Genomic DNA, 18,836 nt, shown 5'->3' on the forward strand with positions numbered 1-18,836 from the left:
GTGCTTGCCACTTCCCCCCTCTTCCCGCGTGACCCTCGCCCCCACCTCCAGTACTCCTTCCCCCTCCAGCAGACACACCCTCCTTCTTAGGCTGGTGGCTCCTCCGGCGGGGCCCCAGGAGGAGCCAAGGGAGCCGAGGGTTGAGCTAGCAAAAGCTTGAGAGAAAAGGAGGGAAAGAGGGAGGAGCGGCGCTAGGGAGGAGGAGCCGCGGGAGCTGGGCGCGGGGTGGCGAGGCGAGCTGAGATGTGGCGGGCCGGCCGGCGTGTAAACACAAGCAGCGGCACAGGCAGCAGCAGCGGCCGCGGTCGCCCGGGCCCGGGGCACTGAGCGCGCCCGCCAAGACCTGCCCGCCGCCGCTGCCATGGCCGAAGTGCGCAAATTCACCAAGCGGCTGAGCAAGCCCGGCACGGCAGCCGAGCTCCGCCAGAGCGTGTCGGAGGCCGTGCGGGGATCCGTGGTGTTGGTAAGTGGCTGAGCGACTGGGAGTCCGTGTGTGGGGGGTGGGTGGGGGGGACACGCGCTCGTGCGGAGAGCGGCGCGGTGGCTTCCCGCGCGCGCGCTGGGGACGGCGGGCCGGATGGACGCCTGGGCGGCAGCCCGGTGCACTAAGAACTCTCTTTCTCTGTGTTCTAGTTAAGTTTTCTCTCTGGCGACTGGCTGCCTTGGGGTGGGAGTCCCCGGCTCCAGGGGACAGCGCTCTGGTTGTCCCACCAGCATGCGCTGGGCTTGAAGCTGGAGAGAAAAGCGGGTCGCGGACAGCTGCGTCTGGAGCGCGGGTTCCCACCCTGGGCGGGGGCGGCTAAGAGCTGCAGAGCGCACCTCCCACTCCCCCGGACCCCGCACAAAGAGCTGGGGGCGAGGACACGAGGAGATCTGGATCCTCTTGGGAGGGCACCTGGGGCAGCCTAGGCGGAAGGATGCGATGAGCCTCTTGCACAGACGCACTCGAGTGCGGATACACATTGAACACACACACGCACACACGCACGCACACACGCACACACACACACACAACCCCACCCAAAAAGCCCGGGGCGCCCGAGCCCTGGCGGGTGGTGTGGACAGAGGAAGCACAGTGACTTCCTCCTGCTACTGGGGAGAGGGAGGGCGGTGGTGAATATTGAGGGGTACTGCCCAAAGACAGAGGGAGGGGATTAGAAACAACGGGGTTCTGCGCCTGAGTGGGCTTTGGGTCGATCGCCTCTGAGAGAGGATAGTCGCTGAGACTTGCTAGAGCTTGGAGGCAAGAGGATGGGGGAAAGGTCGGGTGTGCCTGTGTTAGGATGAAGAACCTAGAACCAGACGCCTACCGCAGAGGACTGGGGTTGTCTTGGCGGCGGGCAGGGCTGGGGGATGGGGATTGGAGTGCATTCTGACCCCCCTGGGAACCCTTCCAGCACACCCTCAGCCCTGTTCAGATTGTCTAAATCTGGAGAGAAGCCGTGGGTGGTAAAAGGGCACTTGCTCCTTCGATTTTAAAGACCCTCATTGCCATTTTTTTTTTTTGGACTAGGGATAAAACCTTTTAAATAAGCTGTGGACTGGTTCATTAGCGGGCGTTTTGTTACTCCGTTTTGCGGGAGATTTGCTGGCTTTTGTCTCATTCCACTCCTATATTATTTTGTGTCATTTGCTGTGTTTTAAATTTCGCCAGTTAAGAGAGGGCTTTTTTGTTAGCACAACTTATCCGGGGAAGGGAACCTCGCAGCTTTCCCTTGTAATTTTTTATGTTGATCTTGTAGAATCAGCAATAAAACCAACATTAAAGCAAGGCAAGGGGCCTGATCCTAGCAGTGGGGAAAGTTGACAGTAGTGGGAGTTCTGGAGGAGGATCAAAGGTAAAATATGTACCTTTGAGATAAAAATCGGATTTCTAATAGCTGCAACTGTGCAGAGCCAAGTGACTTTAAAGAAATCTCTTTGTCGTGGCTGGACCCTTGAAGTTTAATCCTGCTGTTTGGTGAAGCTAAACCCAGACCTTTAATGTTGTTTTAATGGATTTGGCTTATTGTCTATTTCCCTCGGATTTTGGAGCGAGAACCTGTTGAGGTCAGATGAGACCCTCACTTGTCATCACAGCCAGTTAGAGAGGACCACAAGCTGTGTGCAAGGCATTTCTTTCTACCGGGCCATCTTCTCCAAAGCTTATTAGCAAATGATTCAGACAGCCTAGCACAAGGATGGCTTTTCTAAAATTGTAAAGAAAGAAAACCTTCCCGGAGCAGTGGTGTCTGGTCACAGACCACAGTACGTGAAAGGAGAGGGCAGATGGACAGATGGTAGCAAGAGAATAAATGGGACACAAGCAACCTCTGCTGGGATTTGACCAGCATTTGACTAGCTTCCCGCAACAGTAGAAAGTTAACATTCTTTCCCAGGTTTTAGGCTTTAAAAAGAATTTCAGTTTTGAGACAGGGTGTCCCGACTGTAGCCCAGGCTGGCCTGGAAGTCTGGCCTTGAGCTTGGTGGTAGTCATCCTGCTTCAGCTTACTGAGTACTAGGATCAGGGACGTGTGCCTCCAACAATTTTTGTGCAGCCCAGGTGCAGTGGTTTCGCCGTTCTTGACAAAGCTGGGGGGAGTAATTCTATAACAGAGAAAGACTCTCTTGTTGCTACAGCCAGGGGCCAGAGTTTCCTGGTCAGCTGGCCTCACTTTTATGTCAGGGGGTGTAGAGGGGTGCGATCTATTCATTTCTGTAGCATATGTTTTGTATTAAGATTTGGGGACTTGGGAGAGCAGTTTCTAGTGATGTGGACCAACATCGATCGAGCCCTTCCTCTGTGCAAGGCCTGGTGTTAGACGCTTCATTGTTATAAATGAATAAACATGACCCGTTCTTCACTTATTTTCTTTAGTTCCAGCTTAGGGTGTGTGTGTGTGTAAGATACTAATCAGTCTTAGGGTTTCCTAAGGTTCTCAATAGTGCTCTTTGTTAATTAAGAAATAAATAGCTTTAAATAATCCACGCCCGTTCATGTATTCCTTCTCTTCCTGTATTTTGTTTTGTTTTTTTTTTTTGTTGTTGTTGTTGTTTTTTACTTCACAGAACTGTTAGCCAGAGATAGGAAAACCATGGGTGATGGGAGAGGCAAACGGCCATGTTGCAGCTGCTGTCAACTTCTGGTTCATTTCTGCTGTAAGCCCCAAGTGTTTATTGAGAGACAGCTGAGGTGGGATGTACACTTGCTGCCCTAAAGCCAAGACAGCGGCAGGGTTTCAGCATAAGTTGGAGCCATTAGCACAGCGGGTCATGCTTTCCTCTCATGGAAGTCTTGACAGAACTTGGAAGCCCTACCAAGCTGAACAAATATACACTATTTCCTGTTTAGTTTTTTTTTTTTTTTTTTACAGTTACACCCTTGTTGGCATGTCCATAACATCATTGAGTTTTGCTCACTGTTCAAAAAATTCAGAAGGCTTGGGCCTTGGCTATATATAGCATGCTGTTATTAGTACTTCCATGAATCTATTAACTATGCAGTGAAACAGGCAGAGAAAGAGAGACTGTTTCATGGCTGCATGTTCCTGTGAGTTCAGCATTTTTATGAAGGTCAATTTTAAATCAGGGAAAGGGATAATTACTGAATTGCCATTGACCAGGATTTCTCAAGAGAGCTTTGGGAGGAGCATCACGATATCCCGCCAGTGAGCACTGGGGCTATTGGACAATGGTCACATACATGCATGTTTAATGTGCTATGTTCCAATTGTCTTTTTGTTATACTTCAGATTCTAGTCCGTGGTGCCTGGAAGGGACCAAAGACATTTCAGAAACCTGCTGTATCCCTTAGGAGGTGTTTAAATGGTGCTTGCTACTTACCATCAGCAAAAGGTTGTTAGATATTACCAGTCGTAGCCCCTTGAGGCAAGGGAATTTGGGCAGGTCCTTTGACTGGTATCAAGGGATTTCGGGAGAGGAGCTCTCCAGAGTTGAGAAAGACTGACAAGGGTCGGCAGCTGTTGACTCCTCCACCCTGCCACTCAGCACTACCTTTGAGCAGAATGGTTGTCATGCTTGCCTTTAGGCAAGCCCTGAGAAACCCAGCAGCTCCTCTGTTCCCTCTTCCTGGGGAGGGTGGGGGGGTGATTTGGAACGTACTTAATATAGGACAAAACTCACAGCTGCATCTGCGAGGAGATGACAGCTTCCACTGTGGAATAAAGTCTATTTCAACTTGGGCTTTCCCCATTAGATGCTGGGGACAGAAGTCAGGACCCTGGATCAGGCTAAGCATTATTCTACGGGCTGGCCACACTCCTAGTTCTGCTTGGGTGTTTGCTTGTTTCTCAAGACTTTAAGTCATGATGCTCCTGCCTCAGCTTCCTGGATGCTAGGGTTTTATATACCTGGCCTCAATTTTGGCTTCTTGAGCATGCCTTTCCAGTTCTAGGTTAGCTCAGCTCCCACTGAGCTGAGAGTGAGAGGGGTGAGCTATACCCTTGGCTCCTGACCACATCCCTTCTCATTCTTCTTTCCGGTAGCTTCTCTTGGTTGGAAGGGTTCTGGGAGACCCATTCCTCTAAGGTTTGTTCAAAACACCTACTCAGTTTGTTATAAAACCAGAGGGGTCACCTCACTAAGCCCTCACTGGAGCAACTGATAGAATCCCCCTGCTCTTTTTGGTGTGTGTATGTGTGTATGCATGTGTACGCAGGCGTCCTCACCTCTGTGCACCCATGCGGAAACCAGAGAACTTGGGTGCCCTGTTCGAGAGGGGACTTGTCCCTTAATTCCCTCGAATCCAGGTCTCTCACTGACTGGAACTGGCCATTCTTTGGCCAGACTGATCTGCCTTCCTGTCTCTGCACCCTGTTCCCACCTACTATGCCCACGGCCACACCTGTCTTTTTGACGTGGTGCTGGGAAATCCAAACTCAGGTCCTCCTACTTGCCCAGAAAGCGTTTGTACACTTCGCTGTCCCCCCAGGGCTGGCATTTGGTGTCTAAGCTTGACATGTCAAACCCATTCTGCAGGTTGAGTCTTTCCCTGTCCTAATCATCAGCAATCTTTCCTTAAACTTTTATTGCTTTACCACTTGAACATGCATAGTCATTACAGAAAAATTTGAAAAGAAAAAGATTGAAGTGTCACCATCTCATTGCTCAGAAGGAACTCTGTTAATAGTCTGCTGTATGTATTTTACTTCTATATATGAATTTTCAGTTTTGTTATCATGTGGTTACGCTGAGCCATCTCACCTGTCCCTAAATAACTCTTCCTTTACCCCTAGCTTATTAACATTCGCTCATGTCCGTCAACATCCCCTTAAGCATGCTTAATAAGATCGCCAACAATTATATTAGGAGTTTTTCGTAGATAAATCGATTTTAGATTTAATTTTATTGGAGTGTGTGTATTGTACATGCACGTGCATATGGGCATTTGCATCACAGTGCCTGCGTGGGGTGGGGTCAGAGGCCAGTTTTCGGGAGTTGCTTTTCTCTTGCTCTGTTAAGGGAGGGCCTCTTTTGTTTTTGCTGAGCTGTACACTCCAGGCTAGCTGGCCCAGGAGCTTCTAGGCAATTCCCTTGTCTCAGCCTCCCATCTCTCAGTGGAGGTGCTGGAATGACAGGTGAAGGCCCCTGCACCTGGCTTCTCTCCTGTGTGCGGTCCAGGGATAGGTCATCATGCTTCCTCTGCAGGCACGTTCACCTGCTCAGCTAGCTCCCTGGCCCGGTGCTTTCTAGTCTTCTGCAGCCATAATCATGAGCTGTCCTCCGCTGTCTTAGATACCTTTAGATTTTGACTTCTTCTTCTTCTTCTTCTTCTTTTTTTTTTTTGATAGTGTCTTTCTGTGTAGGCGAGGCTGGGCTTTTAATTTTAATCCATGTGCCTTAGCCTCCTGGGATGACAGGTGTGTGCTACTCTGCCTGACAAGTCTAAATGTAACCGGGCGGTGGTGGTGCACGCCTTTAATCCCAGCACTCATGAGGCAGAGGCAGGTGTATCTCTGTGACTACGAGGTCAGCCTGGTACAGAGAGAGTTCCAGGCCAGACAGGGCTAACACACAGAAAAACCCTTTCTGGAAACAACAAAAATAATAATAATAAACAAATAAAAATAAAAAATAAAGTATTAATTCCTAAATTGCCCTTGACACAGCTTCTTAGTAGCCACATCCACATGTGACTACCATATTAGACAGTGCTAAACATAGCATTTCCATCACTACAGTCGGTTAGCACTGGGCCAGACATCTTAGAGAGAATCGTTTCAAATGTGCTAGATTTTGCCCATAGATTAAATTTCTGGCTATCAAATTGCCTGTTCAAAGTCCATATGCATTTTTAGGGTTGAAAATTTCTCTTAGGGGTGGGGATGCCAGGCCTTGAGGTCCATCTTTAGCACCATAAACAATGCTTGGTAAATAAGCCGAACCAAACCAAACCAAACCAAACAGCGCTGTAAACGACACTGCAGAAAGTTGCTCCAGCTTCTCCCGCCATAGCCAGTGAGCCTACATTTCTCTGCTCCCATGTTGACGCTGCTTAAGGCTCTTCAGCTCGGTAATCTGATAAACTCTTAATTTGTGTATATCTTTCATTACTGTTGAAACTGAATAAAGAGTGTCTCCTATGTTGATGACCCATCCATATTTCTTCTGTTAAGGCCAGGGAACCTTGATACAGACTCTTTTCCTTCTTTGGATTCTTGAAATAACCATCTTCACCCTTCCCAGTTCTGTTTGGCTGCGGCAAGGGTGGGACCGCGCGGTCATATTCCTTTAGGTCTCCTCCCGGTGATTCTGATGCACCCAGAAATGCTAATCTAGGCCACTCATCTCTTCAAGGCAAGAATGTCCCTTAAATACATCTTTGACAAAGGCTTGTTTGGGTTCTCCTGAGCCCCCTCTTCACGTTAGAAGGCTGTGTTGGAAAACTTAAGCCGAAATTCACTCTTCTGAGTTCTATGCTGGTCTGCACCAAAATCCACTGTTTGGAGCAACATGGAATGTTTGCTTCCTCTTTCACACGACAACCTTTGACATGTGGGGACCACCACTATGCCATTTGAAACTGCACTCTTCTCACGGCCGGAGAGCCTTCATTGCTTTCCTTCATTTCCCACACGACTTGGTTTCACGATTCTTCATATCGTGGTCATTCTGTTTGACTCTGATCCAAGTGTTCAATGTCCTCCTGAATAGCAGCGGCAGAACACCAGGACTAGAGGGAGGCCTGGGGCCTGGTCCCAAGTCTGCCTTCTGTTGCCACTTGCATTGTGAATGAAGGCAGGTAACCTTGTCTGTGAAATGGGGACAGACAAAAGTTAGCTCCCTTGTGAGGAGTAAAGAAATAATGTATGAAAATGGCTGGCGTATACACGTGGTTCGTAGGGTTTTAAAATGAAGGTCGAGGGAGAGGCAGTTTTCCTGGTAAGTTGACCACGTTCCAGTGGAAGACCACACATTCAAGAACATTTGGGCAGCCCAAAGTGGTCTTAAAGGGTTTAAAGTGAAAAGGACACAAAGTTGAGTGGGTAGGGACAGGAGTATAGATCTGGGAAGAGTTGGGGGAGGGGATGAACATGGTCAAAGAACATTATATGAAACCCTCAAAGTACTAAAAAAAGAAAACTAAGACAAATAGAAAAATAAATAAAGAGAAGGTTGGGAGGGGGAATGCCTCAGTGTCTGCCACAGAATGTTCCCTACTTATTCTGGGTCTGAGTCCATCACATGGCGCCTGGAATGCAGTAGGCAGACAGTTTACATTTTGTGTATCTTGGGAGAAGAGCCGGGAGGCAGGAGACTAGTGAAAATATAGAGTCGAGGAGAGTGATAACAGCGGGTTTAACCAACAAAGGCCTTAGCTGAGGCAGTGAGGATGGAGATAGAGACAGTTCAGTGATAACATCTATAGCGCTAGGTAATTGTTGAAGGGAGCAAGGGGGAAGGGAAACAAAGGGGAGGAAGAGAGAGGTGGAGTCAAGCTAAAGTTGAGGTTTTTACAGCTCGGGGGAGCAGAAGGAAGGAGATGGAGGAAGGGCAGAGAAAACAAGCAAGCTCTGTTTGAGAAAACTGTGAGGGTAAGGCCAGGTTTGGTGAGAACATTCTAAGGGGAGGCTGAGCAAGGAGAGTTGTGTTTTGGCAGAAGCCTGGGGTTCTTGAGGGCAGAGAGGAAAGTGTTCCAAGTGGAATCAGGAAAGGGAGGAATAGCCAGGAAAGGACCAGGGCTCAGGGACAGAGATGAGATTGTAGCCGGTGGAAGAGGCTTGCCCCTCTGGGGATGATTAGGAAAGAGAAGGCAGGGTAGGGAAGAATAACCTGGAGGCTAGCTCTAGACTTCCCGTTAAAATGATAGTAGAAGTCCACACACACACACACACACACACACACACACACACACACACACACACACACACACACACACTGGTGGGGTGGTGAGAGCTTGTTTTAGTAGTTGGCTTTAGCAGATCATGGGAACAAGGAACTAGTCAGATTTTTCTGGGTGCCCAGGGAGGCTAATGTACTAGTCTCCCCTTAAGGGACTCCTGATTCAGACATGAAGATAGGATACCCAGTAATAACTGATGTAGAGAAGAAAGAAAGCAGTGAGGATGCCATGGCTATGGTAATGCCTTCTAGTTTCACCTGATTCATCCTGTCCCCCTTGTCCCCCTCACCAGTACTTCATGATTTGTTAAGACCTTAGTAGTAGTCCCTTCTGGCCTTAACAAGGCCAAAGAGGCTTTTACTAATGACCACTGTTAATCTCTGTGGTTTTGTCTGTAGAGTTCCCTTCCCCTATGCTTTCTGGGAAAGAGTTAACAGTAAGAGTTAGCGGTGACTTGTAATGGTGAGAAATTTGCCGAGCTCACCTTGGCATTCCCTGGCTTGACCTCTGTGGCCCCACACAGTGGTTGTTACCACACAAAAATTCCACCCACCTGCTTTTAAATTCATGAATTTAACATCTTAAAATCGTTATTGCGCTGTGTGTGCGCGCATGCAGACATGATGTGTCTGTGAAGGTCAGACAGCTTGCTGGAGTTGTTTCTTTCCTTCCACTGTGTGAGTTTCTGGGATTGAACTCAGGTCAGCAGGCTTTGGTGTAGTTTGCTTAACCTGCTGAGCCGTCTTGCTACCCTATTCTTGCTTTTAAAAAATATTTAACTTTGAAGTCGTTTGGAGAACTTCATACTTGAGCAGTGCATCGACGTAAGTGCTATCCCTCTTAACTCTCCAACTCCTCCCATTTTCCCCCAAATTCTTTACCTCTTCTTTAATTATTGCGCACAGACAGACAGACAGACAAACACACACAGACATACAACCTATGGAGTCCATTTAGCGTTACAACTTATTACAGAGGATTGATTCACCTGCCGGATTTTTTTCCCTCCTGAGACACAGAATCATCCAGAAGATATGCTGAAAAGTGTATTCATAGTCTCTAAATTTTATTTACCACTGAAACCGGAAACCACGGGAGGGAGGGAGCTCAAGCAGTTCCTCCTTTCTTATGGTTTTTGTTTAGTTTTATGCTTTGTCAATCTTAAGGGTCCTTTTAGAATAAGTTTCTCCTTGGGATTCAGAGCTCATAATTTCCTATAGATTTTGCCAGGAGGGCGGAAGAATTCCAGGCTAATATTGGTCTGCTATTTGTATCAGCCTGGAGCCAGATGCCGTTTTGATTCTTTGCACAGCCCCACCCCGGAGGCTTCCTGAGCAGAGAGACAGGAGTGGGGCAAAGGGACCATCGTCTTGCTAAGCTGCTACTGCCTCTAAGCCCATGATTGTTAGAGCTCCGGGTGAGAGCCCGAATTTTGGGAGCACACCACAGACGTGCTCAGAGTTCAGCCCAACTGCTTGCTGGCGGGCTGACGTTAGGCTAGTGCGTGTAGAACACATCAGTGAGAACATATGATCTGCATGAGTGTTGTTTCGGGGGAGATAGCTTGGTCAGTAACATGCTGAGATGAGGACATGACCTTGATCCCCAGAACCCACGGGAGAAAAGTCAGGTGTGGTGGTGCACCCTTGTCTCGACAGTTCCAGGGAGGTAGAGACAGGTGGCTCAGGGCCTACTTAGTGAGCTCTAGGCCAGGAAGAGACAGTTGAGAGGGAGGGAGGGAGGGAGGGAGGGGAGGGAGGGAGGGAGGGAAGGAGGAAAAGACAGACTATGAAAATGAACCCGAGAAACCACAACCCTGCCTGTTCTTTGGCCTCCATATGCATGTGCACGCATGCGCATTCTCACCTCCCTGTATACACCTGTGCATATGCGCATACGCACAGATTCACACAAAGCGTGCCTTGTTGCTTCTCACACCATCCCAGGCTTTATGTCCTTTTCTGTGGTGTCGGAGAGAGAGAAAGGGCCTCACAGATGCTAAACTCGCATGCTCCCTCTGAGCTCCAGCCATCACCCCAATGTCCTGTCCTAGTTTGCTGATGGAGGAAGGTCATTGGTTAATTAAATAAAGAAACTGCTTGCCCTGATAGGTTAGAACATAGGTGGGTGGAGTAAACAGAACTGAATGCTGGGAGGAAGAGGAAGTGAGCTCAGAGATGCAATGCTCCCCTCTCCTGGACAGACGCGATAGCTCTGCTCTCTGAGGCAGAGGGCAATGCAGCCAGCCACCAGGTCAGACATGCTGAATCTTTCCTGGTAAGTGCACCTCGTGGTGCTACATAGATTATTAGAAATTGGTTAAGAGGCTGAAACTAATGGGCCAGGCAGTGTTTAAAAGAATACAGTTTGTGTGTTGTTATTTCGGGGCATAAGCTAGCCAGGTGGCCGGGGTGCCGGGGACGCAGCCCCGCTGCTCCTAATACTACAGTCTGCTAGTCAGGTTTAGTAATAGCAGGCTGGCTTTGTTAAGGGGGGCATATCCAGCTTCCCGGTCAAGTCAGCCTGGAAAACACGTGGTTTCTCTATTGTTCATCCACAACCTTGTACAATCATACCTAACTTTTGCTCTGAATGATTTCCTGTGATTCTTGGCTACTTGAGTTTTTATTGCCCATGGAGTTTATCATCGCCAGGAAGTTTCTCCCCGCTTTCTTGACAGCTCCTGTTGGACCATAAATGTTTCAAGGTGGTGAAAAGGGTTAGGAGGAGATGTTTAGGGTCTTCCGTGTCCCCGCCATATTGTTTTCTCTAGTGACTGGCCAGATTTTACTGGTCAAGATGCAGCTGGAGATATTCTGAAGTCCCTGGACAGAGTATCTTTATCTGAAGCATTTCAGTGCATTGTGACAGAAGTCTAGCAAGTTCCTTTGCATGGAATGTTTTTCAGATGATGGCCTTATATTTCCATAGCCCCATTAAAAGTACTGATTTGATTTTATGTGTATGGGTATTTTGCCTACATGCGCATGCATATACTCTGGAACTGGAGTTATGGACAGTTGTGAGCCACTATGTGGTTGCTGGGACTCGAACCCAGGTCCCCTAGAGGAGCAGCCAGCGCTCTTAAGTGCTGAGTGATTGCTTCAGCCCCATTAGGGCCCCAGTTTTAAGAAGCGTTCAAAAGACTGTTATGTCTGTGATGTCATGAGGTTACAGGTCACTGTTAAACACATTCCATGTTGTCATCACTCTAAATGGAGAAACAGAGGCCTGGTTTCTGGTGAGATAGCCACAGGCCGTCTGTCATTTCCAAGTGACTGGGCAGGTAATGAAGTCCAGGTTTCTCTGTGCAGCCATGTGAAAAAGCACCCGTGGCGTGCCTACCAGATTACACAAGCAAGCAGGGGAAAGAAACTTTTCTTGTGTGGCTTGCTGATGGCTTATGGGAAGCCATATTTATTTCCAAACAAGCTTGCTTTCTTTAGTGGGAAGGTAGAACTTAAGGGCAAGATTAATTTTTGAAATTTGGTGAACTGCTTTTAGTTTGCTGTTCTTCATTTCTTTACTGTTTGAATAAATATACAGAAAAAGAACACTCTAGAACTTTATCCCCGCAAAGGTACCTGGGATCGTTTTCATGGAACTCCTTTTAGGTTACCACTATCCAAAAATAACATAATATATATTTCTTTCCATGCCTTTTCTATTAGTAGTTTAGTTTTCTCCCTTGAGAAATGGCCAGCTTTATACCTTACAAGGCCTGCTGTCACAGTGTTCCCGAACACATGGCGTACTTCTGTTGGCACGACCAGTTTTTTTTCATAGGCTAGCGAGTTCCCAGTGCGCCAAATGACTACCTAGAGACTTGAAGGAAGGAATGCCACCTTCTGAGGTGTCTATCTGACTATCAAGAAATGGCTGACATCCATGGAGACTCGGCATCAACTGTTGTGTAAACTGCATGAATTGTTCTTTAAGATCTCACAGGGGCCAGTGGTTCTCATTTGGGCCCATTGGAGAGCTTATGACACACTCTACCGCTCTGGAAGCGAAGACTGTTCTCTTTTCAAACTTGCCCCCAGGAGACTTGTTCTGTCACTTCTAGTGACTGACCTGACTGTTCACAGAATAAGTGGGCCACAGTCTATCCTTCCAAATAAATACTCTGTCAGAATTCTCACTAATAGTGCCAAAGTGTCGCCAGAGTGTGTAGTAATAGGGGCGGCGGGGCTGCGTCCCCAACACCCCAGCCGCCTGCCCGGCTAGCTTATGCCCCAAAATAATTACACGGACACTGTATTCTTTTAAACACTGCTTGGCCCATTCTCTTCTAGGCTAATTCTCACATATTAATTTAGCCCATTTCTAATCATCTGTGTGTAGCACCCCAAGGTGCGCTTACTGGGGAGATTCTAGCCTAGTCCATCCTGGGTCGGAGCTTCATCCTGGGAGCGGGACATGGCGTCTCTCTCAGGCGTCTGCTCCTGAGAGGAAAGCTGTGGAGTCTCAGCTCACTTCCTCTTCCTCCCAGCGTTCTGTTCTGTTTACTCCTCCCACCTATCTTCTAACCAATAAAATGGGCCAAGACAGTTCCTTTATTAGCCAATGACCTTCCTCCATCAAGAGTGAATTCGCTAAGTTTTCTAATCTATACCCACACAAGCTTTCTCCTTGCTTCTCGCCCTCCTTCCTTTCTCTACTTAGAGTCCAGTCTTGCTCCAATACTGGAAGCATCAAGAGTTTCTCACATTCTGTCTTCAGGTCCTAGGTTTCAAGTTGTCTAAGCTGCTGGCTGTGCCCTGTATGTTTGTGTGTATTTGTTTGTTTGCTTCTATTTATTTCTCCATCCATTCACTTGGAGACAGGGTCTCATGTAGCCTAGGCTGACCTCAAACTTAAAAAGAAAATATTATCATTAGGTGGTGGTGGCACACACCTTTAATCCCAGTATTCAGGAGGCAGAGGCAGGTAGATCTTTATGAGTTTAAGGCCAATCTGGTCTGCAGAGTGAGTTCCAGAATAGCCAGGACTGAACAGTGAGGCTTTGTCTCAAAAACAAAACAAAGGTGTGTGTGTGTGTGTGTGTGTGTGTGTGTGTGTGTGTGAGAGAGAGAGAGAGAGAGAGAGAGAGAGAGAGAGAGAGAGACAGACAGACAGACAGACAGACAGACAGACAGACAGAGACAGAGAGTGCATACCCGTTCTACAGTGCTCATAGCGGTCAGAAGACAACCTCCGTCTATCACGCAGGTCTCAGGGGTTGAAATTAGATCATCAGGCTTGCAGCAATTCTTTTAACTCTGAGCCATCTCACTGACCCTAGTCTCAAACTCATAGTAGCTAAGGCGACCTTGAATTTCTAATCCTTTGCCTCAGCCTCCCAAGTGCAGAGGTTCCAGGTGGACACCATCACAGCCAGCTCTATTTTAATAGGCATTTATTTTGCTGGTACTAATGACTGAATCTAGGACCCAGGGTATTCTAGGGAAGTGTTCCCCCACTGGACTCCCCAGCTCTAGCTTTACCTTTAAGTTTTAGACAGGATCTTGATAAGTTGCCCAGGCTGGCCTTGAACTCATTCTTTTGTCCAGGCACATCTTGAACTAGCGGCCTTCCTGCTGTTAGCCTTTTGAGCAGCTGGGGTGACAGATCTGTGCTGCCAGACCCAACATCTACCCTGTCTTTAAAATTAACTTCTAGTAATCTAGTTGTTGGGTTCTGGTGTTACTTTTTGTCTACCTTGTGTGTGTGTGTGTGTGTGTGTGTGTGTGTGTTTATATGTGTGTGTGTTGCCAGATATGAAGCCAGCAGACTGCCATCCATTGAACAGGTCATCTACCCTGTACCAAATTTCCAGTTCCGCTGTCCCTAACCCGGTCCCCTTACCCACCCATATCTGATCCCCTACTTGGTTTCCTGGCAGGTTACCATGATGTTCCTCTACAAGTGACTTCTTGTCATACTGCTAGGTCTCCTGAGCAGGATGCTGTGCCTTTACCATGCTTCTGCAGCTGTTCAGCCGTAGCTCTGTACTTGAACTCTGTACAGTGGAACCGGACCGTGTGCTGAGGGAGGGAGGAGCTACTTAGCAAACTCAGAGGAGGCTGAGTGACCAGGGAAGGAGGTCCAGCAGATGGGCCTTATTGAGAGCTGGACAGTAGTCCACATGGTGGATCAGTCTCCCATTTCTGCTTTAGTATATTGTCACAAAGTTAGTGTCTTCAAAGTACAGAAATTTTATTTATTTATTGTTTGTTTGTTTTTCTGAGACAGGGTTTCTCTGTGTAACCACCCTGGGGCTGTCCTGGAACTCACTCTGTAGATTAGGCTGACCTCAACCTCACTGAGATCCTCCTGTCTCTGCCTCCAGAGTTCTGGGATTGAAGGTGTGTGTCACCAGTGCTCAGCTTATTTATAATAAATTTATTTATTTTGAAAATAAATTTTGTCATGCAAACTCCTAACTCCTCCCACATCCTTCCTACTTTCCCACCCACCCAAATCCCAAATCCATATTCTTTCTTTCTCTCATTAGAAAAACAAGCCTATGATGATGATGATGATGATAATAATAATAATAAATCAAAGCAGAATATGGCAATACAAACAAACAGGAAAGAAAGAGCCAAAGAAAAAGTACATAAGAACTCATAGATGCAGACACACATACATTCACATACACAGAAAGTCCATAAAAATACAAAAGCAGAAACCATAATATGTAAGCAAAAGATCTGTAAGGTAAAAAAGAAAATCCCCAGACAAAGTATTATGAGACAAAAAAAAATCTCCAAAAATACCACTGACGCTGGGAGATGGTGGCGCACACCTTTAATCCCAGCACTCAGGAAGCAGAAGCAAGCAGATTTCTGTGAGTTCGAAGCCAGCCTGGTCTACAAGAGCTAATTCCAGGACAGGCTCCAAAGCTACAGAGAAACCCTGTCTCAAACAAAACAAACAAAACAAAAATACCATTGAGTTTTGTGTTAGGCATCAAATTGCTTGGCATGAGGCCTGCCCTTAAGTGTGGTTTGTATGCCCAAAGAGACTGTTGGTGAAAACAAATTTTTTCTTTGCGAGTGGTTGTCCATTGGAGATAGCTTCTGAGTTAGGGACAGGGGCTTGTGTCTACTTCCCCTCTCAAGGCTGGCTTCCCATTGGACTTGCAGCTGTGCAGGCCCTGTGCACACTGCCTTAGGCTCTGGGTGTCCATAGTTGTGTCAGAAGGCCACGGTTCCTCTGTGTCCTCCATCCCCTCTGGCGGAGCCCTGAGGGGAGGAAGTTGTTGGAGACAGCCCAGTTAGGACGGAGTGTTCCAAGGTCTGTCCCTCTGCCCGTTGTCTGGCTGTGGGTGTCTGTGTTTGTTCCTACCGCCCTTACTGTTTCTAATGCAGTGGAAGCTCCTGTGTGGAGGGCTGAGCACAGCACTTACCAATGAGTATAGCAGAATAGCATTCAGAGTCATTGTAGCTCTTCGTTCATTTTATTGCTACCTTCCTTTAGCACTGTGCTTCTCAACCTTCCCAACGCTGGAACCCTTTAATACAGTTCCTCATATTGTGATGAGCCCCCCAGCCATAAACTTACTTTGTTGCTACTTCATAATTGTCACGTTGCTACTGTTATGAATCAAATATCTGATCGGTAGGATATCTGCTATGGGACCCTAAGAGGGTTGTGACCCACAAGTTGAGAGCCGCTGCGTAGTATTTGGTTTGCCCCTGGTCTGATGGCCTCTCTAGTCTTAGGAAGAGCACAGACTTTTTATAGTTCTGGATGTCACAAGTCTGACACAGGATTCACTGGGATGAAACCAAGGTTTGGGAAATTGGCATGGCCTTCAGGAGCTCTAGAGGAGAGTTCCGTATGTTGCCTTCTTTTCCAATTTCCAGAAGCTTCCTGCATTCTCTGGCACATGATCTCTGTGTCCATCTTCAACAGAGCAATGGCTGACCACGTTCCACTCACAGCCCCCTGCCTCTGCATCTATCCGCACATTCTCTTCTCCGCCTCTGATTAGCCGGCCGCCCTCTTTCATCGTAAAGCCCCTTGCTTTGTTTTTGTGGTACTGGTGATTGGAAGCATGGCCTCGCATGTGCCATGCTGGACAACTATGCAACACTTTAAGCCACATAGAAGAACCTTTGGGAGGACTTTGGTCCCACCTGGATAACCCAGCATGGTCTTCCCGTCTCAAAATCCTCAACTTCATCACATCTTCAGTTTAAAGAGGAAAGTCAGTATTCCCCGATTTGAGGGACTGATATGCAGCCACGTTTGGGGAGCCATTGTGGTTCTTCAACTTCATGAAGTGTTGCTTTAGGTTGATGAATCGGTGGGCTACTGATGAGTTGGTGAGGTCAGGTAGGTTCCTGACTTTATGATGGGAACGAAAACCGGACATGGATCCGAGAGACTAGCGAACAGTGAACTAGGTGCAGATGCCTTCCCAGCATCCTACTGAAGGAGCATGATCCCTTTCAAGGATCTTCGCTGAAGGAAAGCAATACAGGTTTGTCATCTGTGATTTCCATTCGCACGTTTTCTGAAATTCTTCCTGACTAACTGTTTTCCCCACAGAGGACTCCATTAGTCTGGAGTTCTTATAGAGGGCACTGCTTTCAGACTTGAGGTGTTTCGGGATACAAGTTGGCCAGACACATGCAGGCACTTAGCCAGTTGAGGCCTATGGAATTTTCCACTCTCGGCTAAGGAAAAGAGGAAAGCAGTAGGGGTATGGAGGTGTGCGGGGAGGGGGGTGTAGACGTGTGTGCAGGAGACATGCTGAAGAGAGAAAGGGATGGTTTCACATCACAGTGAGTAACTGGCTGGCAAGTCCCAAGATGCTTCTCGTATGTCCTCTGTAAGAGATACTTCACCTAGGCTGAAGGTCACCTTAGATGGAGCCACATCCCCATGAATTCTCAAGGTAACCACAGGACCCCTTGCAGACAGGTCGGAGAAGGCGGAGGAAAAGACCGGGAAATCTCTGAGTTCCTTCTTGACTTCACGGGGATTTTGACTGAGACATAAATCGAAACTTCCTCTCCCCGCGTAATTCAGTCCCTGCCATTTTAGAGAGCCGCACCACAAAAGCTTCCTGGCTGCTTTGGTTTTAGCCTCCTCGCGCTGCACAGCACAGTATAATATCCGTGATGGTCTGATGGCGCAGAGCCTTGCAGCTCTGGGGGAGCACTCTGTCATAGACGGGGGTTGTTCTTGCCGTTTTTACAGCAGCTCCAGTTGGCCACGGCTGTATTTCTCCCTGGCTCAACCGATCCTTTTACAGGTCCTCGGGTAATGGATCTGGCTGTGCGTTGAAAAGCCTTATGAGAAGGTCCAGGAAAATCACAGATTTTGTTTCAAAATCTGGAGCAATGAAATGTCCAGAAACTCTCTTCACTTTTTTCTATTCCATGTTTTTTTTTGGGGGGGGCGGGGGAGCTCTGCCATGGGAAAATAATTTCCATTCTTTTTTCTAGACAACTTATGATAAATCTTCAGGTATTTTCAGTGGGTTTGTATTAAGTGGTCCACTATTCTGTAAGAGTAATCTACCAATTTTTAAATGTGCAGGTGTATTAACTATAGCCCTATTGGGGACTTATTTAGAAAGACTTTTAATACGGTATGCATTTTATCTAAGATATGGGTCCTTTACCTTCGTATTGGACTTGAATTTTTGGTTTGTTTTCCTGATATACTGGTCTCTGTTGTGGGGGTCTCCCCTTTTCTGCTTGTCTTCCACGGAACTCCATGACTTACAGGTAGTGTCCACTACATCAATGAATTTCAGGATAGACTTGATGCCTTAGACACCTGGAACTTCTTGGCCTGTGGTAGATAGCAGAAGGAAGTCAAAAGCCACATATTGATGGAGAGTGTGCTGACTGGTGAAAAAGATACGTTGTGAGGTTGTAGATAGCTGCATTGGCTGCTGGTTAATATGGATGCTTTCATTCACTATCTGATGCTAAAGTCCCAAGGGGCGTGCTTTTAGAGCGGTTGCCTGAACTGTACAGAAGCAGAGGTTCTATTTCCACTGGTTTCTTTATAATGGACTAAGTCTATTTAGAGCGAAGGTGTGGACATGAGAGAAGGCAAGAGGAATAATCCGAGGGAACTAAATGATCTTTGGGCACCACAGTAGAGCAAAAGTCCAGAGATTCAAATAGTAGTGCTCTTCGATGGGGGTAGCAGCCTAGTTTTAGAGAGGCAGACAGGAAGGAGTGAGAAGCTCTAAAGCTAGGTAGGAGGAATGGCTTGGGGAGTAGGCAGGTGGCCAAGCCTAAAGATGCTGCATGCTGTCAGCCAGCAGAATTCAAGACCCCAAATCAGTTAGCCGAGGGATTTCAAAAGTCCTTGTTCTCCATTGTATATTACAAGTGGAGACCAACTGTCCAGTTCCGATAGAGGTCAGAGTTTACGGACCGGCAGACCCCTCCCTGTGCAAGACTTCTTCTGGGAGCCAAGGGTGGAAGGACTCCGGCGCAAGGCATGCCTGCCTCTCTTCCTTCATCCTAGCTTTCCTTAG

General features: G+C 47.5%; 1 protein-coding gene across 1 annotated transcript in view; it reads left to right on the forward strand.

The window, feature by feature from the left end:
- Positions 1–289: 289 nt before the first annotated feature.
- LOC121441672 (dedicator of cytokinesis protein 11) overlaps positions 290–18,836 on the forward strand; it is a 202,344-nt gene continuing 183,797 nt past the window's right edge. The window contains exon 1 of the mRNA XM_041642876.1: positions 290–463. Coding sequence (XP_041498810.1) covers positions 362–463 — 102 coding nt within the window. The 5' untranslated portion in view covers positions 290–361. The remainder of the gene's footprint in view (positions 464–18,836) is intronic.

The sequence above is a fragment of the Microtus oregoni genome, unplaced genomic scaffold (genome assembly GCF_018167655.1).
Source record: "Microtus oregoni isolate MIOR12 unplaced genomic scaffold, Mior012 000080F_ref0000499, whole genome shotgun sequence".
NCBI lineage: Eukaryota > Metazoa > Chordata > Mammalia > Rodentia > Cricetidae > Microtus > Microtus oregoni.